At 37.3% G+C, this 24,379-nt stretch overlaps 1 protein-coding gene across 3 annotated transcripts; it reads left to right on the top strand.

Annotated features, from left to right (window-relative positions):
* Positions 1-176: 176 nt before the first annotated feature.
* CLEC2B (C-type lectin domain family 2 member B) lies at positions 177-22,698 on the top strand. Of its 3 annotated transcripts, XM_049625070.1 has the most exons (6): positions 179-850; positions 7,841-7,939; positions 10,874-11,037; positions 15,925-16,028; positions 17,764-17,904; positions 19,801-22,698. In XM_049625070.1, the coding sequence occupies exons 1-5, from the start codon at positions 781-783 to the stop codon at positions 17,870-17,872; spliced, it is 546 nt and encodes a 181-aa protein (XP_049481027.1). In that variant the 5' UTR covers positions 179-780; the 3' UTR covers positions 17,873-17,904; positions 19,801-22,698. The 3 variants fall into 3 exon arrangements, with proteins under 3 accessions (XP_049481028.1, XP_049481027.1, XP_049481026.1); XM_049625069.1 differs by having other exon boundaries at positions 17,764-22,698; XM_049625071.1 differs by lacking the exon at positions 7,841-7,939 and having other exon boundaries at positions 177-850; positions 17,764-22,698.
* The last annotated feature ends 1,681 nt before the right edge of the window (positions 22,699-24,379 follow it).

The following is a 24,379-nucleotide window of genomic DNA, read 5'->3' as shown; positions in this document are numbered from 1 at the left end:
TTACTGAAAGAGAATATGAAATCGTTTGAAAATTTTCTGCTGAGGACAGTTTTGAGAAGGAAACTGTTTCCTGCTACCCTAATATTAGCATAATAGCATTATCATCTTCAATTTTGATGATAACGTTCTGAGCGCCTTTTAACTTTATTTGCCTCTTTTTCTTTTGTTCAGTGTGTGTATGTTGTGTGTGTGGTGGGGGGGGTGGGGGGTGGTGTAGGTGTGCCTGTGGCTATGATTGCCACTGAGAGAGAAAACAGTTTTTGTTCTCGTTTCAGTAACCCATTTAAAACACAGCTTTCTTATCTTTAATTTCATCACCTTTAAGACAGTCTTTCTAAACACAGGATCATCGAGACAGAATGACTTAAAGTGTGCCTTTTAATCAATTAATATTCTTATCTCCCATGGCCCTGGAAGGATGCTAGTTAGGTGCTGCTCTTGAAACAATTGAAAAATAGCCTCTGGAATATTTTTTTGTTCGAAAGTTTCGATGGGGCTCCCCTGTTGAGAAAGTCAGAATCTATGAGTTTGTTACTTCTTTACCATTTAGTTAACTTCCTCCTTCTCTAGTAATGTTTTTTTTTTTTTTTTCATTTTACAGGAAGATATTGTGGTGAGAAGACAACAGTTTGACTCAATCATAGATGCGCTGTTAACTTTCATTTTGTTTTTCCAAAGTAGAGTAACCGTAGTGTGAAGCTGCTATAAAAAGAAAATAAATAAACAAATAATAACATTTTTACACTAAATTTAAAACTTTGAAGAGAGGTTTTGGACGAGATGACACAAAGCTCCCCTGTAGTTACCCAGACTGCTGGCAGCAATCAAGGAACTGACGAAAAGAAACAAGGTAAGGACATTCACAATTGTTCAGAACGAAGGTTATTTATGAAAATTCTGACATGCAGTGTTAAACAAAGCCTTCAAAGGCACGAAGTGGATTTTGTTGCTTTTTTCCCCATCAAGGCAGAAAAATCCTTTTTTGGGCTAACGTCTCCATAAAATGAAAATTGTGATGACAAAATTCAGATTTGCCATGGACTGTTTTGACTTCTTAAAGGGAGATCCACTTATCTTATCTGAACTGATAGTGGCGAGGGATTAACCACAGCTTAAACCTGTTCAAGATTTAATTTCATTTTTACTAAGTATTTAATAAAACCACTACTGGAGAAAATGTTAAATTTGATCCATGTCCACATTCAACACGCAGAATGCAGACACAATAGGAAAAGTCTGGCCAATTTTTCTCGTGTTTTAACAGTGAGTGGAGTCAAGATAAATTGGACTCTGGGGGTGCTTAAGAGCAGAAAGTAGCCTCCTCTCCCGCTCTCATTGAACCAATTGCTAGTGCTCGGATATCCTTGAAGATGTCTCTGGCAACCTTACACAAGATAAGAAAAGAAAATGTACCTTAAAAAAACGAGAACTAGAAAACCACTTGGGAGCTTTGGATGCACTAAATAGCAAGTTTGGACTATGTAAGATCTAAAGTCTAAATCTAGCAGAAAAATCTTTCAAAGTTATTTCAACAGGGGTCATAAAAAAGGTGAAGAAGAGAGGCAATGACACGAAAATGCAGTAAATACAACAATGGATGGTTTCGAGATGATGGTGGGTTTTGAACACTTGCCATTTAATGTCTTTCAACCTACTAGCTTATGCAGCAATCAAGAGTGCTGCAGTTCATATTAGAATGCGTAAATACTTTATTCCTCTTTTTTTGACAATGTCATCATTTTGTCTAAGGTTAGATCAAAGAGGGTTGGGGACAATGGGATCAAATATTAGCTGATCACATGAAAATATCGGAACCAAAAGTTTTACAGAAAGCTTTCTAGCCACTCATCCAATCAGTGTTAATTTCTATCTTACATCTCAAACAGTGTGAATTTACACATTTTATGTATAAATAAATTTTATATATTATGTATATTATGTATATGTATATAAATATATATAATTTATATATTATGTATATTATATATTATGTATCTTTTATATATTATGTATATGTACAAAATATTATGTATATTCTGTAATTTACTAAATAATATTATATATATTATATTTAACCTATATAGATGCATAATTTGAACTTCAAAATGCCCTTGTTAAATTTAGTGCATTGGACAATTTATTTTTAAATATTTTATTTTTTCATTTTTCTTTTATTTTATTCATTCCACTTGTTGGTAATTTATGATTTTTTCTATAGCTATCAACTAGGGAAAAGGGAATTTTATTTGGTTTTAAATTTATTGGTCACCCTAGATCTTTCCTCTTATCTCTCCTTGGAGAATATTAGAGATGATTTTAGTATATGTGCTGCGGAAGACAGCTTGAAGATCAGGCTCAGAAACTGAAACTAATTACTTGAGTCCGTGAAACTTTTCTGTGGGGAAAGTAATTGGAATCCTTAGCTGTTTAGATTACAATAGGGATGAGTGTAAAACTATTTTAGTTACATTTATTAATTAAATAGGTTTTTGCCGAGTTACCCTGGGATGTTATCTGTTTCTTACATTCCTTTGTTGAACAGATTATGAGGGCTGAGCAATTTCTTTGAAATTCATCTCTCAATACTAAATTCATAGCAGGAAGGAAACATTTTCAGGGTTTTGTTTGTTTGTTTGTTTTTTGGATAATTTGAGAGAGAAGGAACTTATAAAATGAAAGCTATTTAAATTGAACGTAGAAAATTAGATTTTAGGGCTCAGGAAATGGATAGATTAATTAGAGAATAAACAGGTAGCATGTTTAAACATGTACCTGCATGTTCAGAAGTGCAATAAATGTCCAATTCATTAGTGCCTTACATCAAACGAAATGCCACTCCAAGTCTCCATCCCGCTGAGCTGGCAGGACATTTAATCTTTGCCAGTTGGTGGTATTGAGAAAGTTGGGGGTGGGGGGAGGAGGGAGGGAGGTACTTCCAGGGTTATGTGAAGTTTCCCAGCTTTTAAGCAACATAGAAGCATCAAGAGTCTTGAGTCACTCCTTTTCTATGATTATTTGTGACCAGATAGATCCCAACAGTGATTAGCCTTTTGATTTTAGTCCTGCTAATTCTGTGCTACGCCTATAACAAAAGTCACACTGTTTCTTTGCCACATTCATGGCACCAACATCTTTATTGAGGCTGATATGGTCTGCCCACGGGATCTGACGGTTGTCACATGCACCACAAAGTTACATCGTCTACCAACTCTGCCCTGGAAAGGACTCTTGTGTCATAATGCAAATTAGCATTTCTAATAGTATCAGGAGGCACGTGCCCTTCTTTCTTTGTGTTGGCTTCAGAGGCATTTCCTCTTTTTAAAACTCCTCCATGATTCTTAGATTCAGCCACTTAAAAAGCTAGATTTTTTTTTTTTTTAATGAAGGGTCATTGATTTCAAGCAGCTTCGCGTTTCTTCCGGCAATCATTCTGGAGGCAAGGATTCCAAAGAGCCTGGCTACCCACTTAAAATAATAAATTACATTTTAAAAATTCCACTTAGGGGTGCCTGGGTGGCTCGGTCGGTTGAGTGTCTGACTTCGGCTCAGGTCATGATCTCACGGTCTGTGAGTTCGAGCCCTGCATCGGGCTCTGTGCTGACAGCTCAGAGCCTGGAGGCTGTTTCGGATTCTCTGTCTCCCTCTCTCTCTGCCCCTCCCCTGTTCACATGCTGTCTCTCTCTGTCTCAAAAATAAATAAACGTTAAAAAAATTTTTTTTACATAAAAATTCCACTTAATATTGAGGTAAATAGTCTTCACACACACCACAAGATAAATAAAATATGGAAAGATGGGAGAGCTATAACATGAGAAAAAAAAACACCACAAGCTTTCTTTTAGTTACTTCCTACGATAAGCCTGACCTTCTGAAAACATATCAACATATATATTCTTTAATTAAAGCCAAAAAGAAAGATAGTGTCACTTAATGGATAAGGAGATAATAGGCCCACAATAGGTAAGAAAATAAATTTATACGCCAGAAACCTTTGATCAAGATCTTGAACCTGAGGCCCTTTGGTCCACTCTGCCAATTCCCAAACAGAATGGCATGGTGACATGTTGACTTAGTTGATGACGGAGAAAAAGGAGAAAACGTCTTCTTTTCTTGACACCTGACACTTAAAGAAAACTAATAGGGAAACAGGGAAATGCATAAGGTGACACTTGCAAGGCAATTACAACCCCATTAGAAAGAACGTGGACTCAAGTTCTGAATTACGGCATATGCGGAACCAAAAGGTTGAAAAGACAGATGTGCATTTTGTTTCTTCCCTTTTGGACTTTTGCCGCACTGGATGTAGGGTCATTTCTCTTACCTAGAAATCTCTCCATTTGTACTTCAGACCACAACCCCTCTGCCCTCTGCGAGAACTCTTTTTTTTTTTTTTTATGTTTATTTGTTTATTTTTGAGAGACAGAGAGACAGTGTGAGTGGGGGAGAGGCAGAGAGAGAGGGAGACACAGACCCTGAAGCAGGCTTCAGGCTCTGAGCTGTCAGCAGAGCCCCCCGACCCATGAATGGTGGGATCATGACCTGAGCAGAAGTTGGATGCTTAACCGGCGGAGCTACCCAGGCACCCTGAGAATTCTTTTTAATTTGATTATTGCCTCTCCCTCCTGCCTGCGTTGACAACCTATCCCTTCCATGTTAACCATCCCCAAATGCATGGAAACTTGAAGTGGTGCATCTTTTTTTTTTTTTTTTTTTTTTTTTTTAATCCTACAATAACCGCTCATCTCATTCTGACTACCTACCTCTTCGCTTCCTCTAATTCCCACAGCACAAGTTTTTGGAATCCACCTGCTGATTTTGCTTCCTTACTTCCAGCAGTCTAACATTCTTCTGTATGACTCTGAAACCACTCTATCAAGGATACTGGTGGCCTCCAAGGGTTCTATTTTTGCTTCTATCTCCACAGCTGCCACCCCTGTTTAAGAGATCACCGTAACTTGATTTGTCGGAGTTATAGCTCCCTAAATAGTCTCTCCGCTCACGGGTCATAGGGAACTTTAAAAACATAAAGGTGGCCAACGCCAAACACCTACCTAAAACAATTCAGTGGCTTCCTGTTACACCTTGAAGAAACTCAAGCTCTTTCGCAGGGGTTTCAAAGCTGAGCATCATTTTCCTTCTACCTAGTTGCGATCCTCTGCTATTTCGGGCTCTATCACACGTGTTACTTTGCCACATTCTTTTCAGGTTTTCCTGATTCAAGGCATTTGCTGGTCTCTTTGCTTAAAAGGCGATTTCTGGTTTATTTCACATAAATGGCCGCTGTTCATGTTCTCTGTCTAGGTGTTAATGTCATTTCCACAGAATGGCGCTCCTGGCTACCTTTCCCTGTCATTTTCCCTTTTATCAATCAGAGCATCCCGTTTATTGCCTTCCCACACTTGTTGCAACTTGTAACTTTTAAATTCGGTTTCATCAGTTTACTGGGTCTGTTTCACCAAATATAAGTTCTAGGAGGGCAGAGATTTTGCATGTCTGGTGTGGACTATTAAATTTATGGAAACTAGCACATCGTAGGCGATTACTAAATATTTGGCAAAGAATGAACAAAAAACCAAACACAATGCTGGTTCAAAAGTGATGCATTGTAGATACTACAGTCCTTGCTGACTGCAGAGCTTTTGAAATTGCGGATGCTCAGAAGAAATGCACAGCTAACGACCAGACTTTTCAGAAATTTGGCAGAAATCCACAAAGTTAGACATAATTCCCCATTATCTTTCTCACAGAGTTGAAATAATAACACTTTGGTGGCTCAGAAACAATGCTAGTTTTCTCTTTGTTGCAGTCCCTCTCCCTCCTTACAGTACTTAAAAAAAATACTTTATTATGAATTTCTATGAGTACCAATATCTTCATATGTTACTCATGATGGTGTAGATTACTGCAGTACTTGTGGAAGAACATCTAATTGATATACGCCAATTTGTTTATTGTTGAATTTTTTTTCTTAAGGTATTTAGACAAGTATGTGAGATATTTAAACTATGCTCATGCTAGTTCTGGTTAAAACTAAAAAGGGTAGGGCAGCCTAAATACCCATCGGAAGACTTTTATTTTTTTAAACAGCATAACTACATGAAAGTATTATCAGCCATTAAAATTATGCTGTTAAAAGGGGCGCCTGGGTGGCTCAGTTAAGTGTCTAACTTCAGCCCAGATCTCGATCTCCGGTTTGTGAGTTCGAGCCCCGTGTTGGGCTCTGTGCTGACAGCTCAGAGCCTGGAGCCTGCTTGGGATTCTGTCTCCCTCTCTCTCTGCCCCTCCCCTGCCTGTGCTGTCTCCCTCTCTCAAAAACAAATAAACCTTTAAAAAAAATCCCATAAAATAAATAAATAAAATTATAATGTCAAATTATTCTTTTACTTACGTATAAATTTAGCCATTGCTCTGAATGAACAACCACCCCAAATTTTCGTGGTTTAAGACAATCCTTGTATTGCCTGTGGTTCTATGGTTTAGGAATATGGATACATTCAGTAGGAATGTCTCCTGTCCCCTCTGTTATGCTGGGCTCCAGAACAGTGAAAGTAGAAATTCTAAGGTCCCGTAAGCCCTGGGCTCTAAAGTTTCAGTTCTCTTCTACCACCGTCTTGGTTAAAACAAAGCATTAGGCAATTCATATTCAAGGGTTGGGAAACACTGTATATCTTTTGATGACAGGAGCAGCAAAATGTGGCAAAGTGATGGTGGGCACAGGGGGACATGATTCACTGGGGGGCCATTCTTAATGGTCAACCACACATGAGAAGAACCAATTGTTAACCGAAAATATTAGAATATAAAACAGTGGGTACATGATGATGGCACTCGTTTAAAATTGGGTGTTTGTGGGAGATGTTGTACATGTGAAACTATGGATAGAAGGATGTTAACCCAAAAGATGATGCTGGTTATCTCATATATATATATATATATATATATATATATATATATATATATATCTTATATAAATTGATATGTGCTTTAAATGTAATATCTTTCACTCATCCACAAAGGAAAAACAGTTAATTCAACAACAGAACAGTTCTTCACTAGGTGGAAAAGATAGGAACGATAAACGCCCTCCATAAGTATGCCCGTCTATTAAAGTAACTCCTGTAATTTTTAGAATTTAATAAAACTTTACAATAAGGGCGGATACTTTCTAATCATATAAAATAATACAAGATACAAGTGTTTTATTTCAAAAAACCTATATGCCATTTTTCCCCAAATGGGCACTCATAAAAGAAAAACAATTCTTCACTGAATATTTATTCTGTTCTCCTGACTTTGCAGAGGAGGAACTATCAGACCAAAAAAACAAAACAAAACAAAACAAAACAAAACAAAAAAACCTGTATTGTCCAAGTTCCCTTTGCTTGTTTGTAGCAGAAAGCTCAATTCCAAATCTTCATGAACTTTCATGTATGACATACTATCTATCCTCTAAAGCAAAGTTTTCATTAGTTAGAAAGTAGAATTTCTTAGAAATATTTAAGGACTGTTAGGATGTACTGATATTGCACCATGGAAGAAAGATACTGAAGGCCCTGGGGGTGGCTCCAGGCCTAAAGAAATTCTACCCTAAACAATTCTATTTGATTCCTTGGACTATGGCAGTAAAATCCACAGCATGGTAACACGTGGATTGAACATAACGATCCTAAGGCATTTAAAAAAAAACCAAGGTTGTTGTTCTCCATAACACGCAGAAAGAGTATGTTTGTGTCATCTTGTGAAATATCAGAATAAATTGCCTAAAGAAGTTTGTTAATTATGATTATGAATACAAATTTCGTATTTCTTTTACCTGTCTCTAAATATAACTTTTTTTCAGGTATTAAGGACAAGTATAAGATAACTCGTTTAATGTGCGTTTTATTGACAATATTATCCAGCACCATCCTTCTTCTTCTTCTTCTAATTAGTTTAATGGGTGAGTAAATTACATTTTTTCATGTCTTTACTTATTTTTTTCTCTCTTAGGGCTTCCTACTGAACGATCATTTTCTTTTCTGCCTCATTCATGATCTTTTCTCATTATTCTCACTCTTTTCCCATTATTCATGATCCGTAAGGAGTTATCAATGAATGGATTGTTATGAATTACATGACCTACATAAAGCATTGGGAGACGCAAAAATGATGAAGACGAAATCGTTCACCCGAATAATCTCACATTCCATCCAACATTCCCATACCAATGGCAATCACTGTCTTGATTTCTGTTGCATAGGTTGGTTTTGCCCATTTAAGCATTTTTCTATGAATAAGATCATGCAATTTTTATGTATTCTCTGCATCTTGTTTCCTTTGTTCCACATCATGTTTGTAGGATTCTTTCGTGTTATAACATGTAGCAAAAGTTCATTGACTCATTCAAGGGGGTTGGAAAAATGTTCATGCAAAGAACCAGAGAGTAAATAAATTTGGTTTTGTTAGCCATACAATCGGTATTGCAAGTTCTCCATTCTGCATTTGTGGTATGAAAACATTGCCCATGATGCACAGACAATTGAGCTTGTCTGTGTTTCACTGAAATTAGACATGGAAATTTGAATATCGTATAATTTGCACATGTCACAAAATATTATTCCTCTTTTAATTGTTTTGATTTTTCTATTATTTTTTACTGTGTTGGCTATTTTAAAGTGTTTACATTTACATTCATCTCTGATTTTGGCTTCAGGTTGTACTTTTCAGATCCTTGCTATAGAGTATTTCATGCTCTATATCAATCACTCTATTTTGATGGACATTCAGGTTGGGCCACATTTTGACTACTGCAAATGATGCTGCTTTGAACATCTTTACACTTTTAGTCTTTTAGTGACTAGTGGATATTGTGTGGGATATACTTATGAGAAGAATGATTAAGGCATGGAATATGCATAGGTCAGTTTTAGCAAATATTTCCATAGATAGTAGATAGTCCAGCCCAAAGCGTAAGAGAATGCCAGTTTTTTTTTAACATACTGGTCAACACTTTGTTGCCAACTTTACCCATTTTTGCCATTCTGATAAGTGTGTGTTGATACCTTATTGTGACTTTAATGGACATTTTCCTGATGACCAATACTGTTAAACTCCTTGTCATATTTATTGCTCACTTAGCCACAGTATTTTGTGATGGGTATATTCAGATACTTGGTCCATATTTTTGTTGAGTTACCTCTTTGGTTTTTGTTTGATTCATAGTGTTATTTAGTATAGTAAATAAAAATATTTTGTAAATGTCTTCCACTATGTAAATATTGTAACTATAGTAAAAATCTTCTTTAGCTATGAAGCTTAAGTTTATTTTCTGTATGATGTCTTCCAATGAATGGAAGTTCTTAATTTTTAGACAATTTTAATCTAAAAATTTATTTTCTTGGGACGCCTGGTTAGCTCAGTCAGTTAAGCGTCTGACTTCACCTCAGGTCATGATCTTGTGTTTAAGAAACAAAACAAAAAAAGGGAAAGAAATGGGAAAGAGAGAGAGAGAGAAACCAAGCAATAGACAATTATAGAGAATAAACTGATGGTTATCAGAGGGGAGGGAGGTGGGGGATGGGTTAAATAGGTGGTAAGGATTAAGGAGTGCATGTATCATGATGAGCATAGGGGGATGTATGGAAGTATTCAATTACTATATTGTACACCTGAAGCGAATGTATGTTAACTAACTGGAATTATAATTTAAAAAAAAAAGAAAAAGGAAAAAAAAAGAAAAAGGTGTTAAAGCTTTCACTTCTATAGGTGCTTGGCATCAGGTGACTGCAGGTGATAATTTAATTGTTTTACCTTCACATATCACCAGCATCCCATTTACAACTGGTGTTTGAATCCATGCCTCTAAAGAGAATCACATGGACAATTAATACTCATCCTTAAGGTTTTGTTCCTTTAGACCCATTTTTGGTACCAAAAACTGATTCAGTCTGGGTGCTTTCAAGAAAATAGTCTCGGAAAATGTTAGAACAGGACTTTAATATGAGAATTAGGGATAACATGGCTGTGGAAGGAGCCGGGGAGTGATGATCTGGAAAGCTGTGTAGCTGGAGGAGGAATAGTTACTGATGACTTTGGCTTAAAGCATTAATGTGTTTGGAGAACCTAGAGATTTGGGGAAAGTCTAAAAATACATCTAGCTGTCAAGAGTACCAAAGGCAAACTCATTAAAAAGCTTGGGACGACCCGTTGGGATGAGCACTGGGTGTTGAATGGAAACCAACTTGACAATAAATTTCATATTTAAAAAAATAATAAAATAAAGCAAAAAGTACTACAAAAAAATAAAAAAGGCTTGGGACGTTCCTATGCGCTACGTCTCTGAGAATAATGGCTCTGCCCTACTTCCGCCTTCAAAATCTCATGTAGAGTCTTTTCAATGGTTAACCCAGAGCCATAGAGTGATGGCGATACCTAGTTGACAATAAGCAGTCAACATACATAATGTTAATTTTGTATTCTGTTTTATTATTTTCATTGCTTCCTTAGAGGTTAAAACATGTGTCCTCCATTATAACAGTCTAATATAAATTAGTATTTTTATTACCCCAGATAATGCTAGAATTTCATTATATTTCACTTGCCCCAAGACAGTAAAGGTGACTTAACACGGATAAACTCACACTAGTAGCCCCGTGAAGGCTGATGCATTACTGGGGTAGGAGTTGAAAGGAATATCAGCATCCTGTCAAATCCTGAACTGCTATCTTTTCAACTAACGTGACATTTGTTTTTCACCTTGTTGTGTGATAGATGTGCAATTCTGGTCGTGATCATGATCTTTTGCCTCATGACCTTGTCTTCCCCAATTGATCTCAAAATACGGTGGCATAGTGTTTCATCTGGTCTTTGATATATGTGTCTGTCTCATTTCCAGCTACACAATGTCCGCGTACTCATCATTTCTGCCCAGGTGATTGGATTGGCTTCCAAAAAAAATGCTATTATTTCTCTAAAGAAGAAGGGGATTGGAATTCAAGTAGACATGACTGTATCACTCGAGGTGCAGACCTAACTATCATTGACACGACAAAAGAAATGGTAATTTAACGCACGATTCTTACAAAATTTCTTAAGAAGGGGCATTCAAATGATATGATAATGTAAATTTTTTTCACACATGCCTGTTTATGAAGAAGATGTTTAGAACATGCCATGTGAGATAAAGTTGGAAAACCTGCTGATGTTCGGTTTGAATAGGGTTAAGACTTAACATCAAGCAATAGAGTTGACAGCTGTGTTTATATTTTAAGGAGTATAAATAGAATAACTTCACAAAATTTGGAATCCTTTTATTGTTTTTAAGTTATTTATTTATTGAGAAAAAGAGAGAGAGAGAGAGAGCATGAGCAGGGTAAGGACAGAGAGAGAGGGAGAGAGAGAGAGAATCCCAAGCAGGCTTCAACCTCAAAGCCCGACATGGGGCTCAAACCCATGAACCGCGAGATGATGACCTGAGCCGAAACCAAGAGTCAACACTTCACCAACTGACCCACCCAGATGCCCCTGGGATCCTTTTAAAAGCCAAAACTCCACAAAGACATAATTGTTTCACGAAGGATGGGATTCTCCAGGCTACGCCCTTTGAGGAACCTTCCTCTGACTTCTCAGTCTTGCTTTGCTGTCTGTCTCTGAGATCCCTTAGCGGCTTTCGTTGGAGTACTCACAACCAGCAGATGTGATGGAAAGTTTTCTTAGATTGAAGCATGGGCTTCCAGTGAACACACACTGTGTTTTATTTGAAATTGTTGCATTTGTTATACCACAAAGGCAGGTACAAATTAAAAGCTTTATGGATCTTTGTTTAATAAATACTGATTTACATGGCAAAAATCCCAGGAGGGAAAGAAATCTCCAAGAATTTTAATAAAGGATTGCAAAACTACATACTTCTGCACTTGTGAAATCCACTCTTTCCCTGAATCATGTATGCAATAAGCAAATGCTTCTACTCCTGTTTAGTCTTTTTAAAAGCCAAGGGGTCAAGGGGCGCCTGGGTGGCTCAGTGGGTCAAGTATCGGACTCTTGATTTTGGCTTAGGTCATGATCTCACAGTTGGTGAGTTCGAGCCCCAAGGACTCTGTCTGCACTGTCAGTGTGGAGCCTGCTTGAGCTTCTCTCTCTCCCTCTCTCTCTGCCCCTCCCCTGTTCTTCCTCACTCTCTCACAAAATAAATGAATAAACTTAAAAAAAAAAGTGAATGGTTAAGATATGATTTCACTCATGTGTGGAATCTAAAAAAAAAAATGGGGGCGCCTGGGTGGTTCAGTCAGTTAAGCATCTGACTCTTGATTTCAACTCAGGTCATGATCTCACAGTTCGTGGGATCGAGCCCCCCATGAGGCTCTGCACTAATGGCATGGAGCCTTTTTGGGATTCTCTTTCTCCCTGTCTCTGCCTCTCCCGTGTTCATGCTGACTCTCTCTCAAAATAAATAAACATTTAAAATAATTTAAAAAATAAATGAATAAACAAAAAGCAGAAGCAGACGTAGAAATATGAGAACAAACTGATGGTTGCCAGAGGGGAGGAGGATGGGGGACTGAGCAAAATGGGTGAAGGAGACTGGGAGATCCAGACTTCCAGCTACGGCATGAATAAGTCACAGGAATAGGAGGCACAGCATAGGAAATACAGCCAATGATATTGTAATAACCTTGTATGGTGACAGACAATAGCTACACTTGTCATGAGTATCGCATAATGTATAAACTTATTGAGTCACTACCTTGTACTCCTGAAACTATGTAACAATGTATACCAACTATCCTCAAATAAAAAAAAAATTAAGGGTCAATATAAGAAGAAATATAACTTGAATAATGTACAATTAAAAAGGGCTTACAATGTAAAACAGCACAGCACAGCATTTAAAATTGTTAAAAAGAGAATTTTCTTACTTCTGTGGGGAACAAAATGTATTTCTGCCCTCTACCTGAGATTGGTTCAAATTCAAACGGGTGCAAACCAGACTGGGGCAATTTACAGATCAATGTGAAGAAACTCAACTTTTGTTTGCAACAAAAGGTAGAGAAATCTGAATAAAAAAAAAAAAAAAAAAAAACTAGGTACGTTAAGAGCAGACACAGCAAATCAACAAGTTAGATGCCGACTTAATAGGAAGAGCATCCTTAGTCAGTAGTTTCACTGCCGAATTTTGCAAGACTTTTGCAATGAATGTTCTGGGAAATTCTTAAATTTCCCTTTACAGTTCCTCCTGGGGAAAAAATGTCTAAATTAGCATAAAGGTGGAAAAGTAACGAGTGCTCGTAAAAGTTTTGAGGGACAAAGAAATATCAGGCAAAATATTTTTAGAATTTTCACTCACAGGAATCTTGTCAGCACAGACTTAAAAAAAATAGTGAATATCATGGGTCAAAAGCATACCAAAATATTAGGTATGAACTTAAGAGAAGTCATTAAACATCTGATAAGAATCATTGCACTTTTTGGATCAAGAAAAGAGACTTTGATTCTACAATTTCCTGGTACATTTTGAAGGTGATAGATGCCTACCATGTACTACACGATCTGGGCAAAATTTAAGTGACAAAATGAGGTAAAGCAATCTGCGAAGGAGTGATAAAAATAATCTATGGAAGAATTTTAAAGGACTGTTTATTTAAAACAGCTTAATTAGAATATTATATATGCTTACTTAAATTACAAAATGTTTTCTTTAGTTAAAATGAGATGAAGCTTGTTTCATGAAATATTGCTCATATTTATTTCCACTAATGTAGAGTTGTCTTGCATCTTTAACAAGAGGCCACATTGGTATTCCTTTAGTGAGCAAATAATAATTAACATTTTTCATGGATAGGTTTTAGGACACTCACCTCCCTGTTCCCTGTCACTAAGACCACAACTACCGAAACTCATCCAATTTTCTTCTTTTGTTGTTCTCTTTTCTTTTTCTTTTTCTTTTTCTTATTTCTTTTTTGTTGTTGTTGTTGTTGTTGTTGTTGAGAGACAACTTGTGCCCATTGGAGGAGAGGCAGAGGGACAGGGAAAGAGAGAATCTCAAGCAAGCTCCATGCTGAGCGTGGGCTCATCACTGGGCTCGATCCTACAACTCTAGGATCATGACCTGAGCCGAAATCAAGAGTTAGAAGTTTAACCAACTGAGCCACCCAGGTGCCGCTCAATTTTCCCAATTATGTGATGACATATATCCTGTTGGTGGTCAATACAGTTATCCTTTCTCGCATTTTTTCTGCCTTTAAACAACCTTTTCCCAAAGCCTAAAATATGAACTGTCCTCTTCTTCCTTGTCCTCTGTATTTATTGTGGAATATTCTATTCTTCTCTTCCAGATACACCTCTTAGATCACATCCGATGTGCAAGTGCCCCATAAGGATTCAAATACTTCTTTCTTGTAAAATAAAATTTCACTTTGTTTTTATTATAGCCATAATCTTCTCTTTAGCCAGGAAAATATTTTCTAACTCTATAGTTACATAAATTTCTTCAACATAAATGAAACCCTATGAATCCAGGGGCAGTGTTTGATTAATCGGGTTCTTTTATAAACCCAAAGCTTAGCTCAATGAGAAATTTTTTTCAAATAAATTTATGAAATGCTGCAGAAAATGGTATATTAAGATGCAAAGATTATTAGTGTCACTGTTATAGATGGGAATGGACCACAGTGTTGTGAACCGTATCCCTTATATTTATCATAGAATTGAAACATGGAGTGATACAATGTCAAGGTTATGGTTTCCCAGATATTTAGTGGCACGATAGATTCAATAACCTTCTATATATAATTCTATGGTAAAAATGCTCCAAGGTAGCAAGAAATTTCAACATTGAATAAGGATAAAAGGAGAAATAGGGTAAAATTATATTTTTTTACTGAATGATCTCATCAGAAGTAGAAATTTTGGGGGCACCTGGGTGGCTCAGTCAGTTAAGTGTCCAACTTCAGCTCAGGTCATGATCTCACAGTTTGTGAGTTCAAGCCCCACATCGGGTTCTGTGCTGACAGCTCAGAGCCTGAAGTCTGCTTCAGATTCTGTGTCTCCCTCTCTGTCTGCTCTTGTCCCCCCCCCCTTTCTCTCAGAAATAAATAAACATTAAATTTAAAAAAAAAATAGAAATTTTTGGCAGAAAAAAATTTGAGAATTAAAGTCTGAAGGAATTGGCTATACGAAGGGTGTGTGTGTGTGTGTGTGTGTGCACATATGCACATGTGATCATTTTGGGAGAGAATTTGAAGTAAAATATAACTCTAAAATGAATATTTTAGTAATTACTGAGAAGTGGAAAAACATTATAATAAATATCTGATGATTAGAAAGGCTGTGCAACATCTTCCTTATAAGGAAAGGAAAAATAAGATAAAAACATGGAGGTAAACCATAAGAGACTCTTAAATGCAAATAACAAACGGAGGGTTGATGGGGGTGGGGAGTCAGGGGGATGGGTAAAACAGGTGATGGGCATTAAGAAGGGCACTTCAGATGAGCACTGGGTATTGTATGTAGGTAATGAATCACTGGGTTCTACCCCTGAAACTAATACTACACTGTATGTTAACTAACTTGAATTTAAATAAATATATATATATATATATATATATTTTTTTTTTTTTTTTTTTTTTTTTTTAAGAAAGGCTGTGTGAGAAATCACTTGCAAACTCTGGCTTTCCAGAAGTTTAAAATTTTAAAATCCTGGAGGAATAGATTTCCATATTGAATATAAATTTGGAATCAAAAAAGGATCTTAAGAAAATTTATCTCACATCTTTGTTTACAGATAAGAAACCTAAGGGTCAGAGGGTAAAATACATTTTTCAAAATCCCATAGCTATTTTTTGGCGACATCTATTGTCTTGCTCCCCATAAACTGCAAAGCAAGAGGAGCACAATAGTTTGTACTAAAAACTAAAAAAATATATCCAATTTATTTTGTCTCTAAAGGATTTTCTTAGGCGATACAAATGCACTGCTGATCACTGGATTGGGCTGGAGATAACCGAAAATCAAACACTACAATGGGTAAATGGAACCATGTCTAAAATATGGTGAGTTTCTTTCTTTGGGGAATTATTTAAATTTAGATAGCACAATCCTCTGTAGAACCTCAGCATTAGCTATATTTCTCTAAAACCCAAGAGTTCGGTATGTGTTGGAAAAATGGGATCGGGAAAATTGTATCATGTATTGAGATCAGTTCAAAGAGTCAATAAGGGAGGTTGGAAATCAGGATCTAAGAGGAAAGGTCTTAGCTGGTTATTTTGAAAATATGAATTTTGAGATTCATAAACACAGACCAAGAAAAAGCCAAAAATCTTTTGCCTGATTTTAACCTATCTTCTCCAAATTGTATCTATTCTTCAAACTTCATGCTCCCTGTTTGCTGATATCTCTTACAGTTCAAGGTCAACTTACTGTTCATTTTAACTTGAATTTATTTGGGCTTCACATCTTCCATTTTGCAATATAGAAAGCTGGATCTAAAGACCTAAATTTACTGCACACGTGACCTTAGTGTAACAACTCACATGGTGACTGCCAGCTACTTAGCCACTTAGTTTATGTTAGAATTTCCCAACAGCAACACAATGGACATTTTGGACTGAATAATTCTTTGTTGCGGGGAGGGGGTACTGTCCTGTGCATTTGAGGATATGAGCAGTGTCTCTGGCTTCTACTTATTAGGCAATTCCTCCCCAACCTCTATTGCGACAACCCAAAGTGTCTCCAGATGTTGCCAAGTGTCACTTGTGTCTGTGTGTTTGGGGAACAGAAGGCAAAATCACCCTGGCTTAAGGACTATTGGCTTATATAAACTGATAGTTGCACTGATTACATAGAACTGTGTTAATGGCAGTTTAACAGGTATAAACTCTTTTTTTTTTTTAATTTTTTTTTTGCAACGTTTTTTATTTATTTTTGGGACAGAGAGAGACAGAGCATGAACAGGGGAGGGGCAGAGAGAGAGGGAGACACAGAATCGGAAACAGGCTCCAGGCTCCGAGCCATCAGCCCAGAGCCTGACGCGGGGCTCGAACTCACAGACCGCGAGATCGTGACCTGGCTGAAGTCGGACGCTTAACCGACTGCGCCACCCAGGTGCCCCAAACAGGTATAAACTCTTGGAAGAGAGACTGTTACGGTCCAATTTGGTACAGATATCTTCCCCTTAGCAAGAGAAGTCTGTGCCACACCACATTTTTTTAGGACTCTGGACACATATTTTTTAAAAAGGGTCATTGGGCAAGAAGAAATCATGGGAGTTTTTAGAAAAACTGTTTTTTATTTATATTTTAGAGAGAGCATAAGTGGGGGAGAATAACAGAGGGGGGGGGAAGAGAGAGAATCTTTTTTTTCCCCAATGTTTATTTATTTTGAAGGAGAGAGAGAGAGAGAGAGAGTGCATGTGGGGGAGAAGCAGGGAGTGGGGGGGGTGGGGCAAGAGGTTGGAGGTGGGGGGGGTGGGACACAGAATCCAAAGCAGGCTCCAGGCTCCCAGCTGTCAGCACAGTGCCCAACATAGGCTTGAATCCATGAACTGCAAGATCATGACCTGAATGGAAGTCGGACACTTAACCGACTGAGCCACCCAGGTGCCCCGAGAGAGAGAATCTTAAGCAGACTCTATGCTCAGTGCAGAGCCAGATGCAGGGCTTTATCCCACGACCCTGGGATCATGACCTGAGCTGAAATCAAGAGTTGGACACTCAGCAGACTGAGCCACCCAAGGGCCCCCAAGTCACAGGAATTTTTAACACATAGTGTTTAACCCCTTTATCGTAGGTTTCCTGTGAGAGGAAATGAAAAGTGTGCTTACCTCGATCATGTTGGTGCGGCGACAGCTAGATGCTACACAGACAGAAAATGGATTTGCAGGATGCAAATGCACTAAATTCAGGTTTCTATAGTGGAATTACAATACAGGTACAATGATCTTTGTAGCTGGTTTTCTCTCCTTCTGTGTAAGTTAATTTTCAACACTCTACTGCTTTAGCCTGATAATACATCTTGATAGTTGTTAAAATAATTTCCTTCAACTTATTTTTCTACTCTTCACATGGCCTGTACCTTTGCTTTTCTGTAACATTTTAGAAGAATCTTGTAATTTCACAGGATCTCTAGGTCAATTTGAGAAGTGTTGTGTGTATTTATGGTGTTATTTTTCTATTTATTTATATGTTTTGTATTGTGTTGGTCTTCTTGAGTGATCTGTAATTTTTCTAATGAGTCGTGAATGTTATTTATTATATGTGCCCATATTGAATGTATCTGATGTTTATGTTATTGCAATTGTATGATTTTATTACTTTTTAAAATAGTTACTTTATATATGGAAATGTAACTGTTTTGGCTATTCTTCTGTTCAACATACATTCTGAAAACGTCCAATTTCTAACAATTGGTGGATTCTTTTAAATATTGTAAAACAGCACTTTTATTTTTTCTTATCTTATAACTGTTACTTAATTCTTGTCTAATTAAAATGTGTAGGACTGCCAGGACAATATTGACAGTGAACATTTTTGGTGTGTTTCACATGTTAAAGAAAATGCTTCTAACATTTCCACCTTACCAGTGTTTTATCTCAGTGTTTTTTTTAATGCACTTTTATAAGTGAAGGCAGATCTTTTCTCTTCCTGTTTCCTAAAAAAAAAAAAAAAAATGTTTTTATAGAAAGGGACTTTGAATTTTCTCCTGTTTTTTGTTTCCTGCATTTGTTTTGATGTTCTTCCTTAATCTTTCAACGTGGTTAATGACACAAGTTTTCTAATATTAAATAACTACTCTGTATTCCTAGATAAAATTTAAATCGGTCCTAATGCTATATTGTATTTATTCCAAATTGATTTATTCTGATATTTATTTTTAATATCTCATGTCTAAATTCATGAATGTGACTGCCCTAAAATTTTCTCTGGATAAGCAGGGATCAAGGTTTCAACAAATCAACAAAGACATGATTGGAAGATTGTTGCTTTACCTTTACGGTATAAAATTGCGAATGATGAATTTAATACATCTAAAACATTATTGCCCATATTTTATGCATATCTTAGATTAGATTCACATTTGTGATCGTCAATGCACCACAACGCCAACCTTTGAGAGAATCACTGGAAAAGAATATTTATGAAGAATATGGCATGATGATGAAATCAGAATGAAGTAGACAGTGCTAGACATGTGCAAACTCAAGCAGATGCATGTTGTTTCAATTTTTTGTTTGTTTGTTTAAAAATGTGTTTGAAAGCACATTTTTAAGAGCCATGATAGTGTGAATAATAACAGCATTGCTAACTTTTTCTCATGAGGAGTGAAACTAGCCAGGAAAGACACACTTAGCAATAAAGAAGGCAGAGGGGGTCCTTGGACCTGGACGGGAAGAAGTGATGTGTGGACACTATTACAAACCTGCTTCCACACTCACTGGACAATAAGCAAATGCATAATCAATCTCCTCTATCCCCTGTTTTGAAGATTTACAGATAAGTCATAATACCTTTCGTGGGCTCGTGAATTCTATAACACATTTTAATCAAATTGTTTGCTTAAATGGAAGCTCTCCCCCACCCACCCCAAAATTCCCAGAATCTGCCAGACATTACAAGATCAAATATTTATCAGTCAATAATCACACAACTTCTTTTCAGCTGTAGATCATAATAATTTTGTTCGGTTATTTAATAGTTATTTATACATATTATGAAAAACAGTGAATTCTATTCCATATGGTAGTAGTAATATTTATAAACTTTAGTCATGTGTAGTTTTAATAAAATTTTATTTCCTCTCTGTTATGGCTTTAATTACATCGCCAAGTGGAAGTCCTAACCTTCAGCATCTCAGAATGTGACCTCATTTATAAATAGAGCCATGAAAAATGTAATACAAAATGAAATCATTAGGATCAGCCCAGATCTCTCTAAGACTGGTGTCCTTATAAGAAGGGAAAATTTGGATTTAGTGATGAACACTCACAAAAGGAAGATTATGTGAAGACACATGGAGAAAAAGTGGCCATGTGACTGAAGTGATATATCTATAACACAAGGAATGCCAAGGATAACCAGCTACCAAGAGAAGCCAGAAGTGGCAAGAGAGGATTCTCCTCTAGAGCAGTCTGGGAGAGCATGGACCCTGTAGACACCTTGATCTTGGACTTTTAGTCTCCCCATCTATGAGACAATAAAATTCTCTTGTTTTAAGCCCCGCAATTTGTGGCACTTTGTTATGGCAGCCCAGCAATCTGATACTTTGTATTATCAAGATCAGCTTATTTCCATTTCTATGTTCCATCTTTTTCAGATATACACCTAAGCTAGGGTGTCTCTTCCTTGTTTCAGGAGCCTTCTTTAAATTAAAGAAAATATGTCCTCCCAGCATCTCAGCCTGGTCACATTTGATTTTATCTACCATTCTGCAAAAGCGGCTCTCATCAAATCATGCCAATCTGTATTTCCATACCCAGTGAAACTGCTTCAGTTAACATCTCACAAGTCACCTCAAGCAGAATGTAACATTTCTTGTCTATTCGTTCCTTCTTTAAATACTGTCTTCCAAGAATTTTTGTGACATCATATTCCCCTGATTTCTCTGCTCTTTTCAATTTATGTCTCTGCCAGATTTGTTAGTCTTCCTATAGTTTTAGGCCTTTCATCTTCTCTCTTCTTACTCCTCCCTGGGAGGAGGGATCCTTTATACATTAGGGATCAACGTCTACTCTAAGGGATCCTAAATTTACATATTCAACAGTGATACTTTCTTTGAGTTCCATATTATCTAACCGTGGACTCCATTTTAACATCTGAATTGTATCTCTTTTCCTCAAACTTTTATTTAAATTCTAGTTAGTTAACATTTAGTGTAGTATTGGTTTCAGGAGCAGAATTTAGTGATTCGTCGCTTACATACAGCACCCAGTGCTCATCACAACAAGTGCCTTCCTTAATACCCATCACGTAGCCCATTCCCCACACACCTCCCTCCATTAGCCCTCAGTTTGTTCTCCATTAAGAGCCTCTTATGGTTTGCCTCTGAATATGTCTATAATTTATCATCTTTCCCTCAAAATATAGCTCTCCTCAGTCTTCCAAATGTAAACACCATCCAACTAAGTGTATAAAAACAGAAACCTGGTTTTACCCTTAACATTGGCTTTGTTCCTCATCTACCATTTGTAGTCAATTTAGTAGGAATAAATAGAAATACTCGGCAGGTAACCCACGAGCAGAACTGTTTGCTGGGTGTGTATTGCTGGGGGAGGAAGGTGTGAATCTGAGATGAAAATTCTTGAAGTAAAGTGATGGTTGAAGGAGTAAATGAAACAAGTACATTCTCAAAACCTAAGCACAATTTAAAATAGTACACCTCTCTTTCAAGAAAGTTAAATTTTTACTGTTCATAATAAATCCTATTAATGTTTATATTTCAATTCACTGCATCTCCAAAGCTTTCATACCAGCCCATCATCTGTTGCCCAACAGTCGCCTAAATTAATTCATAACTGGAACACTTCTTCATTTTCCTTTTCCCATGTGGTAGCCGGGGTAATGGTACTAAATCTCGAAACTGACCTGGTTATTCTGCTAACTCAAGCTTTTTATTGGCTTCCAATTGCTGTTGAAATGAAAGTGAAAATGTGCGACATATAAGACACCGCTTATTTTCCAGCATATTTCACATCCCGTTTATCCTTTCTTGGGTCCAGTAACACTACCTTTGCATTTTTAAAAAGCATAACATGCTTATAAATCCAAAAGTTTTTTTTTTCCTATTGGTGTTTTATCTGGGACTTCATGGAAGCTTCCCTCTTCTTCTACCCATTTCTACTCACTTAGATCTCAGTTCATTTGTCACACATTTAAAGATGTATTAGTTAAATTAAGGGACAACATCATATCCCCCTAAGTTAATTCCTCATAAGTGACATGCAACTTTTCTCCACAGTACCTATCAATTGTTATTCAACCAATATTTATTGAGCATCTATTGTGTATCAGACATTGCTTTAAATAATAGGGATATGATAGGAATCCAAATAAGGAAAAACTCTTGCACATAGAGCTCAAGTTGTAGATGAGGGCTCAGAAAATAAAGTAACATTTTAGAAGGCACAAAGAAAAGCAAATTGTTTGAACAAAGAAAAAATATATCGTTTTATTTGGTTAATTATTTTATTAGTATTTATGAATCAGACTAGAACATAAAGGTCAGTTCAAACATTAGAAAAAAACGGTCACTGGTATTCTGTTGATGCTATTACCATAAAACAAACAACATTGCAAACCAGAAAAGGATCATGGTGATCAAGGATACAAATGTCACCTCAAAGCTAACTTTTATGACTAGGTCTGGACAAAGAAATACCCCCAAGATAGAGAATACAAATTGAACAAAACATGAAAATGAGAGTCCACCAAGAAACAAATACAAAAATGAACAGATTGAAGTTCTTATGAAGAATGGGGCACTTACAAAATCTAAAAGCACCTCCTTCCCGCCAAAGCAACAATTGCACTCAACAATATCAACACTGGAAAAGACTTTATTCAGGGTTATTGCCATCAGGGAGATAGTCCAGAACTCAACCTGAGCTAAAATCTACTGAGAAAAAGAGTAGGATTGTGAGGAATAAGGGAGATGATTCATTTCAGAAAGACGAAATAAAACCTGTGCTGCTTAGTTAGTAATTTTACAACCTATTTTCCCAGGCTTTGCAACCAGCAGGTGCTAAAGAACTGAAGTCTCTGGGTCACCTCAAAGAATGTACATCTGTTCCAATCAGACAACCTTTGCCTTACAAGGGCACGGGCAACTTCTAGTAAGGCTGTAACCTCTGTAGTACTCAGTCAATGAGGAACCAGGGGCGGAACTTCTCCCTAGGAGATAAATTGTCCGCTGTGACTGCCCCCTAGTGTGCCTTTCCATCAGAAACGCTCTTGCCAGAATGTCGATTAAAACCTTGTTTGTTTGGGGAGCCTGGGTGGCTCAGTGGGTTAAGCATCCAACTTCGGCTCAGGTCATGATCTCACGGTCCGTGAATTCGAGCCCCGAGTCGGGCTCCGTGCTGACAGCTCGGAGCCTGGAGCCTGTTTCGGATTCTGTGTCTCCCTCTCTCTCTGACCCTCCCCTGTTCATGCTCTGTCTCTCTCTGTCTCAAAAATAAATAAATAAAAACAAAAAACTTTGTGTTAGAGTCTCTGCGTCTCGCCTTTGATTGGGTCAGCGGGCTTATTGCACACAGGGTTTTGCAGAGCTGGGGTGAAGGAGGGGTCCTACACCATGTGCGTCTGCTAAACAGCTGTACCCAGATGGAAACTAAACCTTTTCAGGTCTTCGTGATAGGCGATAGTTTTAAAACTTGGAGGTAGGTGCCCCCTGAAGTCAGCCTCCTACCTTCCCATAGAATCTAAGAAATAGAGGTGCTACTTTTCTTTTTTTGTTTTTGTTGTATTTTATTTTATTTTCTATTTTATTGATTGATTGATTGATTGACTTACTTACTTATTTGATTCTCTAGTTAGTTAACATTCAGTGTAGTCTTGGCTTCAGGAGTAGAACCTGATGGGGTTTTGGAATGGTGGGGGGGAATCCAGAACCAACTGCCAAGAAAGAATTCTTGAGACATTTCTGGCACACACACACACACACACACACACACATAAAAGATGATTTTATTAAAGCACAGAACCCATGGTCAGGGAGAGCTGCCCCTGGACCATGAGGAGAGACTGGTTATATACTATGGGGCTGGGGGAGGTAAAGTCCAGGGGAAGTTTCCAGGGAGATTTTCATATGTTAAAGAAGACTCCCAGGATCCTTAGAGGCCTAGTTATTGTCAAGCTAAGGTTGTTTTCCTCTCCAGCAAAGCATTCACATTAAGACAGTAGGGAGTTCCTGGAGAAATGTTTTACTCTGCCAGCCTCAAGTTATCATCAGTGGGCTGCAGGCTATAAGGAAATTTAATTTTATCTGCCATTGCCTTCTGCCTTTGTTTTCCAGAACCTAGTGATTCATCACTTACATAGGATACTCCGTGCTCATCCCCACAAGTACCCTCCTTAATACCCATCACCCATTTAACCCACCCCCCACCCCACCCCATCAACCCTCAGTGTGTTCTCTGTATTTGTATCTTACGGTTTTCCTCCCTCTCTGTGTTTACCTTATGTTTCCTTCCCTTCCCTTATGTTCATCTGTCAACTTTCTCAAATTCCACATATGAGTGAAATCATATATCTGTCCTTCTCTGACTGGCTTATTTCGCTTAGCATAATTACCTCCGGTCCCACCCACATTGTTGCAAATGTCAAGATTTCTTTCTTGATGATTACACTTCAGAGGAATGACTCTCCCTTCCCTAAGAAAGACATTTCTGGGTGGTGAAACCTTAAAAAGC

This window comes from Panthera uncia, chromosome B4 (genome assembly GCF_023721935.1).
Source record: "Panthera uncia isolate 11264 chromosome B4, Puncia_PCG_1.0, whole genome shotgun sequence".
In the NCBI taxonomy this organism is placed as follows: Eukaryota; Metazoa; Chordata; class Mammalia; order Carnivora; family Felidae; genus Panthera; species Panthera uncia.
Note: the sequence above shows the minus strand (reverse complement) of the source record. Positions and strands in the feature narration are given on the sequence as shown.

Bases quoted from the DNA above. Each gene is read 5' to 3' on its own strand.
- CLEC2B (XM_049625070.1), top strand. From the start codon at position 781: ATGACACAAAGCTCCCCTGTAGTTACCCAGACTGCTGGCAGCAATCAA. The intron at 851-7,840 runs GTAAGGACATTC...ACTTTTTTTCAG, and splicing joins AACTGACGAAAAGAAACAAG to GTATTAAGGACAAGTATAAG. The intron at 11,038-15,924 runs GTAATTTAACGC...TTGTCTCTAAAG, and splicing joins TTGACACGACAAAAGAAATG to GATTTTCTTAGGCGATACAA.